At 39.2% G+C, this 14,263-nt stretch overlaps 1 protein-coding gene across 1 annotated transcript in view; it reads right to left on the bottom strand.

Annotated features, from left to right (window-relative positions):
- The window catches only part of LOC145994901 (uncharacterized), a 22,272-nt gene extending 8,009 nt beyond the window's left edge, over positions 1-14,263 (bottom strand). The window contains exon 1 of the mRNA XM_083131368.1: positions 13,779-14,263. Coding sequence (XP_082987494.1) covers positions 13,779-13,839 — 61 coding nt within the window. The 5' untranslated portion in view covers positions 13,840-14,263. The remainder of the gene's footprint in view (positions 1-13,778) is intronic.

Here is a 14,263-nt window from a genome sequence, read left to right as displayed (position 1 = left end):
ATCTACCTCTTGACATACTATTGTGCACCAGTGGCGTCTCCTGACCCTGAACTTAAGGTGTTGGCAAAGAAGGAATGTTAACCCCTCCCCCTCTCATTTCTGTGAACCAATGTTACAAATTTTCTCCGAACATGTTTGGTGTAAATTTAGAAATATTTAGAAAAACATTAAATTACATAAATTATTTTAAATGAAGTAAATACTTCATTTAAAATATTAATATATTTGAAGGGTAAGGAGAAGCAATGACTGTTTAAACGAGAAAATTAATGTTCAATACTTCGCCATACAATTAAATTTTAAAGCACGATTTTGAAATCAGAGAGGTTGGTGGAACACCCATCACCCCTACAGTTCAGTTATTTTATTACTGCAATACAAAATATCAACATTTTTAGACTGCAATATACTGAATAATACGTCTGAAAAGGCAAGCAAGTTGGATAAAGCCTTTATAAAAAATATATTTTCGAAATCCTTCAGGAAGCTAGAGAATCCTCTTGAAGTCATTACAGTCAAATGATCGAAGTCTCCACTTTCACTAACATGTTCAAAAAGCATAAGCAGTGTTTCTCTGTTGTCATTGACTGTCCACACTAGCCTAGAGGTGAAATTCCATTTGGTAGGAGCTAATGACGGGAGCTTTCTGGACATGAAAGCAGAAAGTTCGTGTAACCTCTTTGGAGAATGAGAGAAAAACAGAGACAGTGATTTAAGATCTCAAAAGAACACCTTAAGCTCTTTGTTACATTTTAAACGTAACACGGTTGATACCTGAGACTTATTGCTAATGTCTGATGTTTCATCGACCTATGATAGCCACAAAGTCTGGGTTTTGAATTTCGTTGTAGATTTCATATCTCAGAACATCTGAAACTGAATTTATTAAATCATTTCGAATGCCTGCGGAAGTACCGCGAAAACTGTAGAATTTAATAAACGTTCTTTTAATGAGGGATCAAACTCGGCACTTGCAATAAGGAATTCCATGTAATTGCCTTATTGAAAGATGATGCATTTTCCTCATGGCCTCGTAATGGCAGTTCCCGCTTTGCTAAATAGCAGACGGTGTTAATGAACCTGTTTATTATTTTCCTGTTCTTTTTTACTTTTTCATTGTGTAGCTCTATTTCAGCTTTTCTTTGAGTATCCAAAAGAACGTCAATTCTAGTAGGGATGGCAACAAAACTACTACATTTAAAGAAACTATAAAGATGCAATTCAGACTCTGTGTTTTTTCACTGCAGTATTGAGATGATTCAAATCCGCATACCCTTGATAATTCCCAACACCTTTTTTAGTCGAGAATAATAAACATGTCAAACAGTAAAATTTATTCACCACATCACACCCGCAAAGCCAGTCTGAAATTTCATAGAGTGCTTTTCGAAAATGTCTCTCAAAACCTTTTCTAGCACCACTTTTTCCTTCCAACACATGTTGATATCATGAGATTCGGACATGGTCGACCATTGTCAATCACTTGTTTTTTCTCTGAATACGAAAGCGAAGAAAAGGAATTATTTAAATACTTTTGCACAACACTTTCACTTTTCTCCATCTTAAAATAATCACATCACTTCACACCACACGTTTAAAAAATTATGCACAACAATCACGAGCAAAACAACATGGAACGCGGGGTGAATGAAAGCCAAATCGTTGGGAACAAATACAACGCCTTGAGAAGGTAACCATGATGGTGGGTGGCAGGGTGCCCATGCGCGGTCATCCTATGTTTTGGCAGTGGGTAAGATGTGTATTTCCTCTCCAACGTCCTGGCAGTCCGGGACCGATCTGCCTGCCTGACAATCGCTGCGCCACGTTCGAAAAACTACCGGGCGCTCGAAACTGACAATTAAAGATAAACGCTCAAAATTGTAATTTATAAAAGTACAGATACTTTCTTCTTTATTTCATTTTCCTTTGGCCGTTGACACACGACTTACACACCCAGAGAAATCGCCACTGTTGTGCACTAATGGTATACTACAGTCATCCAATATAAATCCCCTTGTGGTAATGAACAGTGGCGTAGCGTGGGCATTTCAGGTGGGAACGCCAAGTCCGAAGGAAGGGTCGGCCCTTTTTTTGCTTAATAATTTACTTATGGTATTAGTCGCCACAGGTATTATTTGCCTGAAGTCAGCTGGGTTTTCAATAAAACATCATCCATGCATGTTTTAACTAGAAAATGAGATGCCTCACTATGCAACAAATGTTTTGAACTCTGGTGTTTTATACCTTTCGACGTGACGCAAGTCATTAGAAAACCTACCTGAATCACAAGCGCCTCTGCACAACAGTAGATGTCATTGTTGTGGATGGTCCAACTACGGATTGATTTGGTTTATTTTACTTTGCTTTTCTACCACTTTTGGTTAATCGCGAATATGAATTTGAGTGATGATAATGATAAAGTTGATTAAGGGACACTCACAAAGAACACCCATGCTCATGCCAGGATTCGATCCAGGGATTTCTGTCATCTTGGCGCGCTGTACAAAACATACTGACATGGAGGTGGGTGGATGATCCAACTATCGTATACTCTACTGATGTAACAGTGCCAATTAGTAATTCAGACCACTTTTATTGCATCTTGAGAATGCTGATAAACATTTTAAAATAATTTTGTCCAGAGACCATTCGATGTTAAGAGTTTTCAAATGTATGCTAAACATTTCCATTGATACAATATTAAGCAGTTAGATAATAACGAAATAATAATAATAAAAAATAATAGTTTTACGGGTTAAGTGATAGAGCAGCCACAGGCTGAATTTCTACCATGAGGACTTCACCAACTTATTTGACAAAAACTGTGTTGATCTTTTAGTTTTTAATGCACATCGCTGTTCGTGCCGGCAGGAAGGGTCACATGACCCAATCACCGTAGCCCTCTGCTCCATACGCTGGCGTACGAGAGAGCATTTGCACGCATGCTGTAGAGATTCAAGCTTTCCCTCCAGATAGACAGCAAGGAATATAGAGTCCTTTACGCTGAACCTGCCCGGCATCCGGCCAGGAAAGGCATTGAAAAGAATGCTAGAACGAGTGTTGTTAGTGGAGCGTGGCAAGCGGATCGCGAAAAATAGCTATTATAATGCCATGAAAGTCAAACATATATGAAATTAGTCAAGTTTTACTTCATAATTACAGCATTTACGCATTTTTGAAATTTTAAATCTGGCAACGTCGGGGATAAGGGCATACTATAACGCTACCCCACTGGTAATGAATGATATCCACTGAAAAGAATAATTCCCCAAAACTTCTTCAGACCAGGAACACCGATGTGAAAGTTGACATTGTTTTTTTTATTAGCATATCTCGAGATTTCATCTAGAAGATGTTGCAAAATTTTGTCATCAAAATACCTCTTGAGAAATTGATATGGTGTTACACAACTCACGATGATTATCAACCAATTCTAGCAAACTTTCACCAGGAAAATGTGTCACTTCACTTGGTTTTGTCCAATTTTGTTTCTGTTTCTTCTGTTTTGGTACACTCCACATTTTCAAAATTTGACCTATCCACTGCAACTTTTCCTGCAATGTATTGATACATAATGTCAACAAGTTCAATGTCGTCAATGTTTCTTCATCGGAAACAACTCCAGGTTCTGGAAGCAAGCACACAATATGTATATTTGGTCCAATTTGGTCACTCCCAAGTAATCTAAGTCGTCCTCTGTAGTCAGAAATTAAAGACACATTGTTGAAATTAAAAACACACACACACACACACATCAAGGACAGACAACAGCAAAACATACAAAGCCGTCTTACATGAGAGAAAGACTGCACTGCTAGCGCCATAGGTTAGTGGCTCGAGTAAACTCTCATTTCAAGCCAATGTTTCCATTACGGGAACATAATGGGAAACTACTGGTGCAAGGAAATTATGCCAAGGTTCCCATTATGGAAACACCAGATGAAAAGTACACTCTCTCACAATATATTATTTTTGAAAATAATTTTACATAATGCAAGTATGGATATATTACTAAAATCTGACCTAATAAAAAGAAATGAGCAATAACACAGCTCGGTAGACGATTATAAAATTAATACAAAAGACAATATTTTTTCCAAAATTGAAGATATACATTTTTATAACTTTATGAAGTTAAAAAAATATTACTATGTTCTTCACTTCATGTACATTTGATATAATGGTTAAACATTTTTACATATTTCAGTGAGAAGCTGACAAAAAAAATATGTTTCCGTAATGGGAACATTGGCAGCTAAAGGGTAAAAACAAACTTTTTGTCAAACTTGTGTTGAGAGAGTCTTGGCTGCTAGGCCTCTGGTCAAATAATCTAACGATTCTAATGTACAGCCACGGACAATTCTGCTTCGTTACTACACCATTGGTGTCAATGGAATTGTTACAACCGAGAAGTGTCCGTGGTTGTACCTATAAAATCCATAAAGAGGAAACACGTCAGCTCTTTCTCATGGTTAAAGCAATTGGAACATTATTTAACCACTGTGAAGACTAATCGTTGACTCGCAGCCGGACCCTGTGGCCGAGTGGTTAGTACATCGTGCTGCGATGGCAAGGGTCCCGGGTTGGAATCCTGCTCGGGCTTGGTTGTTTGTGAATGTTCATTCATCACTCATCCCCATCTTCGGAAATTAGCCAAGAGGCACAAAACGCGAAGTAAAATAAACTAAATCAATCAATCAATTGTGACTCACATGTGGTTGGTAATGTGCCCAAGGTCATTTGAGTGATTTAAGTTCATGTTTGGTGGGGCTGATGATATATTTAGAGTCAAAATGAAAAATTTGTGAAAGATTTTAGGGGGACTGTTAGGGAGTGATAAAGAAATTTGGGGGACTTAGGAGGGTGGGGATAAATCGCTGCTCATGGTTGCACGCAAGTTAGGCATAGTTTTATACAGTGGGGGCGATTGGGTTACAAAAGCGGGGGGAGGTGCAGAAACTGGGGGAACAAAGACAGTTTGTTTCCCTTTGTAGATATGGTTTAGCACAGTGGAGGGCGGGGTGCAACTGCCCCCTCAATCGCCGCCACTGGTTGCATAGTGTCAACTAGTTCATCATTCATCCCTATTGTCGAAATTAACCTGCAGTGGTGTACGTACAAAGCTATGCAAAATGATTAAAATGTATCCTCAAGAAACATGGTTTGTGAAATTCAGTAATTATCTTTCTTCTTCCTCGAATGGGTGAGGTCTGGTTCAAGGTTACAATCGAGTTCTTACTGAAGTAATCGCCGTCCTTCAGATTTTTTGCAATCCCCTCTTCGTGTAAAGAGTTAGTTTTTATTTTTAGCTTCATATTTTCGATGCTAATGAGACTTCGATAATAAATCTGTATCTCAACACGATTCTTCTTTTTGCCATGTAGTAGCTGTTTCGGAAGGGGCGACAAAATTACACACAACAAAATTATCAAATTCTCTGAAAGGATTGCTAAACAGTGGAATTTTCAAGGCGTGCGAACAAGGTAATCGCTGCAAAAGAAGAAAAATAAGACTATATTTGTGCTGTGTGCAGACATTAGCTTTCGCAGGAATTGTGAAAGAAAGGAGGGATATGACTTTTTCCTCAAACAACTAGCTACGAAGCATCTTCATGTGCATGGGCGTCCGGAAGGCAGGGCTTCCCCCCCTCCTGAAAATTAAAGTCAACCAAAAATTATGTATTTCACATATATTTTCAATTTAGCCACAACAATATGTGTTAATTATTGCAAGAACACCATAAATTCAAATTTAAGCAATGTTTTTTTTTAGGAACAACACTATTTTTGGAGAAAATGTGCGTTGCTTGCCCCCCTGGAAAAAAACCTTCCTTTCCCATCCCAGGATAAAATTCTGCGGACGTCCATGTTCATGTGTCCAACGACTTATTATTTTTTATGCAAGCTGGGTCTATTTTGAGATATAACCCCTTTCAGACTCCTTTGGTAACACCAGTGGCCCTCTCCGATCGCATATTGGAACTGTCGCCATGTAATCAAGGATTCTGGGTTCGATACCTGGAGGAGGTTCATAGTGGTTCGCATCCCACTTTAAACCGTGGGTCTAGACCCTATTAGCCTATCCATAATTTGGTCTGAAAGCCTCACAGTCGTTTCGATAATAGGCGTAACTTGGTTAGAGCAAGGGGGACTTGCCCCCTAAAATTTTCAGTTTGATCAAAATTCGCAAGTTAATGGTACTTTGTTAACATCCTGGAACCTGAGGAGCAAACTAACAAGTATTTTTTTATAATTTTACAAATGTAACAGTCGTTTATCGAAATACTTCTATCGCATTACGACGCCAGGGGTCCCGGGTTCGAATGCCGACCTGGGCAAGGATGTTTGTGAATGTCCATTCATCAATTTCGTCATACCCTGTCCGATGGCGTAGTGGTAACGTCGTCGCTTTGTAATCGATGGGTCCCGGGTTCGATACCCGGAGGCACAGTGGTTCGGATCCCACTTTAAAACTGTAGGTCCAGTCCCGATTAGCCTTTCTGTACATAAAGTGAACTTAAAGCAACAATTAAATCAATCAATTTCATCACTCATCCTCATCTTCGCAATTAGCCAAAAGTGGCAGAAAGTGAAGTAAAATAAAGCAAATCAACCAATCAGTACTCCTGGATGATACATTTTTTTTTATCGGATCGGATTCCCCACGCCACGCCCTCTACAGTTTAAAGTGGGATCCGAACTCGGGACCCCTTCGTTACAATGTGACTGCAGTGCCGGATCTACAAGCCGCAAAACCCCGCAGTGCGGGCGGGGGGACAAGTAAGCCTTTAGGGGGCCCTCAGCCATTGACATAGTAGAGGGTTCGCGTTTGTAAAAAATAAACGTAGTTACTCAGGGGTAGAAATACGAATCAAATATATAGCACAGGTATAGGCAAAGTTCCCTGTGCATATAGCACCGTGCCATTTGAGGGACATTTAGGTTATATGGGGATAGGGCCCACATATTTTCGATATTGGACATCTTGGAGGTGATGTCATCAGCACCATGCTCCGGTCGCCTTTATCCCCCACCGGGTACCATGGACAAAGCAGGAAAAATTCTGACCTTAGATCATCCACCCCGGGTCTCCCGCATGGCAGACTAGAATCAAATCAGGCTAGAATTTCACGAGAAATGCAGTGGTGGAAGTTTCTTCAACCTAGCTTTAATCAGGAAAAATGACTACATGATTGTAAGAAATATATCATTTTCCAGGTGTGAGAAAACAGTGTCATGTATATATATCACATCACCAGGGGGGGGGGGCAAACCGGGGGCAGGGGGCCCCGGCCCCTTCAGTTCTCGTCCCCCCCTTTGTAGGGGGGGCAATGTATAACATTCAACATATTACATAACTTTTGCACACAGAAACTTCGCATACAACAGTTGGTAAATTAGGCAGGATTCTGCTCTGAAATGGACAGAATCAATAATGTGGGACTATCACTCAGTTTGAGTGTCTTTCTTGCGCTTGTGCATTTACGATTTCAGTATTTCCTCTTTCAAACCGACAATGAATTGAGGAAAACGCATGGTATATTATGAATGAATATGTGCGAGAACAGAGGGAAAAGGATTACGCCTTATTGCGTTTTCACCCTCCCCCAATACAATTTTGCATGATTTATGTGACACTAACTTTCTAAGGCGAAACGGGACATCCCATTTCGCCTTATCCTGTTTCGCCTTACACAAAAAAATTCCCACCAGCAAATATTATGAAGGGTCATTATAAAACACCATACTACATTGATGTAACGTGTATTTATCGCGTGTTTCTTGGACTCATACTAAGAAACTAACCTAACCTAACCTAGGGATCGTGGTGGGGGAGCCAAGGTAGGCAAGCTCTGCGCTCCCATTATGAATTACCCTTCAAGTCGATAATATTCCCAGGTGGGAAATTTTTTGTGTGTAAGGCGAAACAGGATAAGGCGAAATGGGATGTCCCGTTTCGCCTTAGAAAGTTCGTGTCACATAAATCATTTGAAATTATATTGGGGAAGGTGAAAACGTAATAAGGCAAAACGGGAGGACACGGGAAGAAGCATGGGAATGCTATAGTCTTCATGCTCTTGAATGAGCCAGTCCATTGCAAAATAGGCATCTTTGTTTCCCTTCGGAAAAGTCAAGCAAAAGTTGAAAATATTCTGTTTTCAATATGTCACTCTTTTATATATACATATATTTTACATGTACCTGTAAGCATGTGTGTGCTACTTCATATTCCACTGATGTGGCTGCACATCCACTGATGTGGCAATGTTATATATATGTATATTCCAACGCAGTAGCGTACGCAGGATTTTATTAAGGGGGGGTATTTCTAAAACTTTCTCCAAATTCACATTACCATTGTTTTATTATACTTTAATAAATTAATAATGCTCATAATTAATTAATAATACTTACAATTAAATAATTAGTTGAATTACTACCAATAATACTACTAATACCACTACTACTATTAAGTAGAAGAGATCTACATAAATATAGTATTTATGAAAGCAATTGAACGAAATTCCTTTCTAGTCATTCGATTTTTAACAAATTCAGTTAGCATTTTTTTGTTTCTTTGTTACGAAATAATTGTCTCGTCAACGAGGTGAGACATTTTAAGTGTGAAGATAATCCATAGAAACAAGATAATATGTTAAAATAAACTGAATTAATTCAAGTATGGAACTCATGCATGGAGCTACGGTGGTCTGGTCGGTAGAGCGACTGACAACCACGCGGGAGATCCGGGTTCGAATTTTTCCGGCTTTGTCCCCGATAATTCACATGCGTGTGTGTGTGTGTGTGTGTGGAGGTAGGTAGGTAGAGCGGGGCCTTCGGTAATATTTTGGGGGGGACAAGATTTGTAGATCCGGCACTGATGTGACGACAATACCACTACGCCATCTGAGAGGCCCTTAATACGGACGTGCCCTCAAGTATCATCCTTGGCTAAGGGGCATGACCTAAATAGAAGAGTCGATGAAAATAGTAATTTACAATTTGCATCCACGCGTCCTTGTGAACAACTGCATCAACAAGAGAAAATAATTTGGGAAAACATTGAACCCGGACCTTCTGGAAACGGTACGAAGGCGAGAGGAGCCTGCAGCATTGCAAGATGATGCAAGGTGTAATCGGCCAGCTTAGCTTTCGTCATTACATAATCGTTTACTTAACTATAAAACTCTTGGTGAATGAGTTGACGCAACACTCGGTCAATGCCGCAACGAATTTCACGGATGTCTTCTAACGCGCCAGGACTCCTGTTTTGTCCTTGGGCTCTTCAAACAAATTTGACTACCACAGTAGAGCATGTTTACCCTTCAAGTAAGTAAGTGCTGCTTCTTGCATTCATTGAATATTCCATTAACAGGAAATTAAAGATGAGACTACACAATTTTTGGTTTACGAATACACCCAGTGGCTTCAACTTGCATGGGTCTGTGGGGCTCGAGCTCATCATAATCTGCCCGTTATTATTAGGGCTGATTCGATACCACTTTCAACCGATACTCTCACCGATTTCCTCCGATACCGATACTTGGAAATTTTAGTAATTGAAAGTTGTTCAAAATATTGATTACTATTAGTGTGTATGTATTTATCTCTAATTATATCCATCAAAAATGTTTGCTAAAATATTCAGGAATTACATCAGAATATTAAATTACTTGTTATATAATTCCAAAAATCAAGTTTTTCTCACAAAACTGGCGCAATATAAAAAGAAACTTCGAATTCTGAATACTTTCCACGATATTTGACTCTTTGAAAGTGTCAAGCGGCATTTTTCCGAAACTCGTGCAAGACCAAGATGCCGGAAATGTATCTGCCGGAATCGGTAAATAATTTCCAACCGATACTTTCTGGTACCAATACCAGTGATATCGGCTCAGCCTAGTTATTATATCTTATTTTAGAAATAAAGTCTCAGTGCTTGAGAAACAACATGCTAAATCATTATACACCTAAAGAATTTTCACAAATTAATTACCGACTGAGAGTTATCACAAGATTTCATAAAAAGATGTTACATCTCCAATGTGATACTTTCAGTGACCTATATTAACGCTATCTGTGGTCACATAGTTATTAAGAAAGTACAGTAAAGGATGATAAGGGATTATAACCAGCATGGAGATCGATAGGAAAAAAAAACCTCTCAAAACAGGCATGGAAAAAAAAGCACTAAAAACTACAAAATGTAACTAAAATTGATAAACATCGACAGATGAAAAATGACATTTAGTGGTGTATTAGATACGACTCCCCACTAATTTCTTTAAAGTACCGATCAGGCCATCCCTACTGGCTTAAGGCCGAATCACACGGAACTGGATATCCAGTTAGTTGTCGCTGAACTGGCTACCTGCCCGGATGTCTGACTGGCTGCTTGACTGGTTTGAAAGAATAGGACATGTTCTAATTGATATTGGCTTTCCAAGACTGGATTCTGTGGAACAGCCAATCAGAGCAAAGTTTGGCCATGTGAAGATAATCTGTGAGTTTGCAAAGGGGAGATTTTTGTCTGTGGTTTCTGAGTGTTTTTGTAAGTTTCTCGATTTAAAAAAAGGAAAGAGATGACGTGCAGTGCATTCGTGTTCAGTTCAATAATACTTAGGTATTTGTGCAAAGCAATGAGTGAGATGTGTACGTGAGAAATATGATTAGCCGAAAATGAAAATCCTTATTATTACAAAGTGTATTAAATTGATTTTTTTTTTCATTTGTGAATGAATCCTGCGAATCTCATGTATGAATATGTATACCCGAGTTAATTAAAAAGCTTGTTCGATACGCATCGATTTCGAGTCAATCCCTAGTCCATACTTATCTTTTTTAATTTTTAATAAAAGCACAAAGCAGTAATTCTCTTACAACATTCTTCAAATTGCTCGTCCATCTTTACAGATTGTCTGCTCTGCGCAATGCCTTATGGGAACAAAAGACTATCGACAAGTACGGTAAGAAGTATCGTGTGAGGCGGTAACTAGCAAATGGGTAGCCAGTCCAGCGACAACTAGGACATTCCTACTGGAAATCTAGTTCCGTGTGATTCAGGCTTTATACACAGATTTCATAAACTGACTATTTATATCAAAATTTCATGAATTATTCAAGGTCCAGAATAGTGAGAGTATCATTCATTTTTTTGTCCTCCAGATCACGACAAATTAATGAATGATACTATTGCGTAATAATGCAATAATAATAATAACTACAGAACAGTTGGATTGATTGATTTGATTTATTTTGTTTTTTTCTGCCACTTTTGGCTAATCGCGAAGATGAGGATGAGTGATGATATGATGAATAGACACTCGCAAAGAACACCTATGCCCAGGGCTGGATTCGAACCCGGAACACAACAGTTGGACAAAACACTCATAACATTTGCCAACGTCACAACGTGCCACTGCCATTTCACACGATGCAATGATTCAAGCTTTTATCTTATCATGTAAGAAAAACGTATCAATCATTTTGTAAATATGCCCGCCGTTTAGTCTGCGTTCTGTCACAAGGGAACAATTTATTACCTTACGAAACAAGATGGCTGATAATGATAATTCTACACTGCGAACTAAAGCAAAAATCAATTTTTCCTTAAATATATCTGCATTTTGAAATTTTTAAAGACAACTTTTTCATAACTTTAATACTTTGTGGGCGTGGTCTGAAATTCCATTATTAATCAGGGTGCATGCGCAAAATTCAAGAACAAACGGTAAAAATAATACAAGAAGCAGGGGCTGTTGGGCTTGATCTCCTGCGCCCCGATTGTCATCGACCTAAAAAATTATTACGGTCATCGCTTGAGGTGGACATTGGTAGTTTGGGGAATGTTTGCTCGAGCTTCGAGTTTAGAGGAGGGGATGCTCGTATGGTCATGGGAACAGTGAGGTAGGGGAAACATATAGACATAACTTGGCGGGGGCAATCTAGCGACCGAAATTACCAGGTTCGAATCTTGGCGTGGATGTTCTTTGCGAGTGTCCCTTCATCAAATCATCGCCCATTCTCATCGCCCCTATTAGCCGAAAGTGGAATTTAAGCCCGTCCCTCCAAAAAAAATCAGGTTTGTTAAAATTTACAAGTTAAGGATACTTTTGTTAACATCCTAAGACCTGAGGAGCTAAGTAATGAATAATAATATTTATGATTTCGCAAATGCAACAGCTATTTAGCAAATTATCCTGGACACTATTTGTATTGAATGAAAAACTTTTCGACACTGCCCCTTTATAAGTTAAGCCTCAAGTTTGTACCTCCCCCCCCCTCAAAGTTAAGTCCCAAGTTAGGCCCATGTTGAGCACTGGTTATATTCAGCATATAACTGTATGGGCGAGGATAAGAGTAGCTGTAGTATGGTGCTCATCATATCACTTTCGACTGCACAAGTATGAGAAGGTGAGGAATCTTGCTTGTATAGCTTATTCCCGAATACGAAGGAGTTATTTTCTCTATATACTTCTCGACAGCAGCATAATCAGGATTTTCACAGTGGACAGAAGGTTCATAAAATCTACTTGAGCAGGTGACCACGAGAATAATCGCAATAAGATAAAGGATAACCATTGCCCAGACCATGACTTGAATCGTCAGTTCGACATGCTTGGCCACAAAAGTGACAAACGCCTCAGTCAAGTATCATACGTAACAATATACTTAGATAAATGTTACTTTCTGTTTTAGTATATTTGAGCTTTAAATTGTGTGTGACAAGAGTGGTCAGCGTAACGTGCTACGAACCCAGAAGTTCCAAGTTCGAACCCCATTATCCTTTTCACCAGGTCAGTATTTATCCTCATCGTCGCGATTAATTGAAAACGTAGAAGAACAATGCAAATTAAGCAAAATATAGAAACAGATTTTATGTACAGTCGGTGGCAAATTTGCGTTATTTTACGTCGCTTAAATTCCACTTTCGGCTGATAGGGACGATGAGAATGGGTGATGATTTGATGAAGGGGCAGTCGCAAAGAACATCCACGCCAAGATTCGAACCTGGTAATTTCGGTCGCTAGATTGACAGTCGAGCTGGCGGGTTACCATTGTTATGCAATTATTAAAACATTTCAAAATTCCCATGATTGTGCCGTTTTGGCAAGCAAGTCAGTTAATGTTAAAATCGGGGTGTAACCTCACTTCCACGTAGTACACCCTGGACTGCATTTTGCACACGAACGAGGCTCTGGCGACTGGCACTCTGGCCAGTATAATTTTGTGTGCGTTGTCCTGTTTTTTGTCCTTGTGTGTGCTGAGTGCCCCTTTACAGCCCCAGATTTTAACCAAAGTCAGAAGATTTTAAGCTTTTAAGATTTTACTTATGCAACGTTAGAGTTGTTCTTAGTAAAGGTAAGGGGCTGGACCCCGTATAATGTGACGGGAGCAAAATAGCCTAAGTGCTAACGCACCCAAAATTTTATAATCAAAATGTTAAAATTAACAGGCAATAATACACGATGCAAGGTTTGCTTTCCAGCATAAGGTGTAAATGTAATAATTTTATGGTGGTTTGTAACAAGTCTTAAACAACGACATTTTACTCTTGATTGTACAATTAATCGACAAAAATGTATCTTAATGTATGTTAGCTTGCCTCCTTACGTGACTAATCAACCACAATTGCCTCTTAATTGTACAATTAATGGACAAAAGTGCGCCTTAATGTATGGGAGCTTGCCTTCTTACGCGACTATACAACTCTACAGGAAGTGTGATGAAATTACATTCCTTGATAAATGACCAGCGTAAATGTTTTTCAATACATACCGTTGCAAGTCACTTTCGCCGTCAGAATGCACATGCACAGGCACAACAGTTTCGACTTCATTTTAAACACTGAGAGGTGAACCCGTCGAGGGTAGTTTTTAACTTTCTTTAAAAACAGCAAATTGAGCTCCAAAATATCGATGCACACGTATCAAATCGCTTCAAATGAAAACCTCTATAACCTTTGCACACATTCCTGATAAGATTCACTGATACGTCACATAAAAAGCTTTCACGTTAGCACAGCTTCACCTGCTATCAGTTTAGATGAGATAAAGCGACTCATGGCTAGAGGAACGAGTGACGTTCCTTCACCGTAGTTAGGCAATGGACAAGGACTCACTCTTCGCTAGTCGGCAAGAGTGTGTAAAGGCTATGCGCATTGTGGATGACTGTCATGGAAGGTGAAGATTACGTAAAGCCATGGGAAAGAGGTTTTTCTTTCCTTGCTTCTGTTCTGTAGTTATTAAAAAACAGGCCTGGCA

The sequence above is a fragment of the Lepisma saccharinum genome, chromosome 11 (assembly GCF_977018435.1).
Source record: "Lepisma saccharinum chromosome 11, izLepSacc3.1, whole genome shotgun sequence".
NCBI lineage: Eukaryota > Metazoa > Arthropoda > Insecta > Zygentoma > Lepismatidae > Lepisma > Lepisma saccharinum.
Note: the sequence above shows the minus strand (reverse complement) of the source record. Positions and strands in the feature narration are given on the sequence as shown.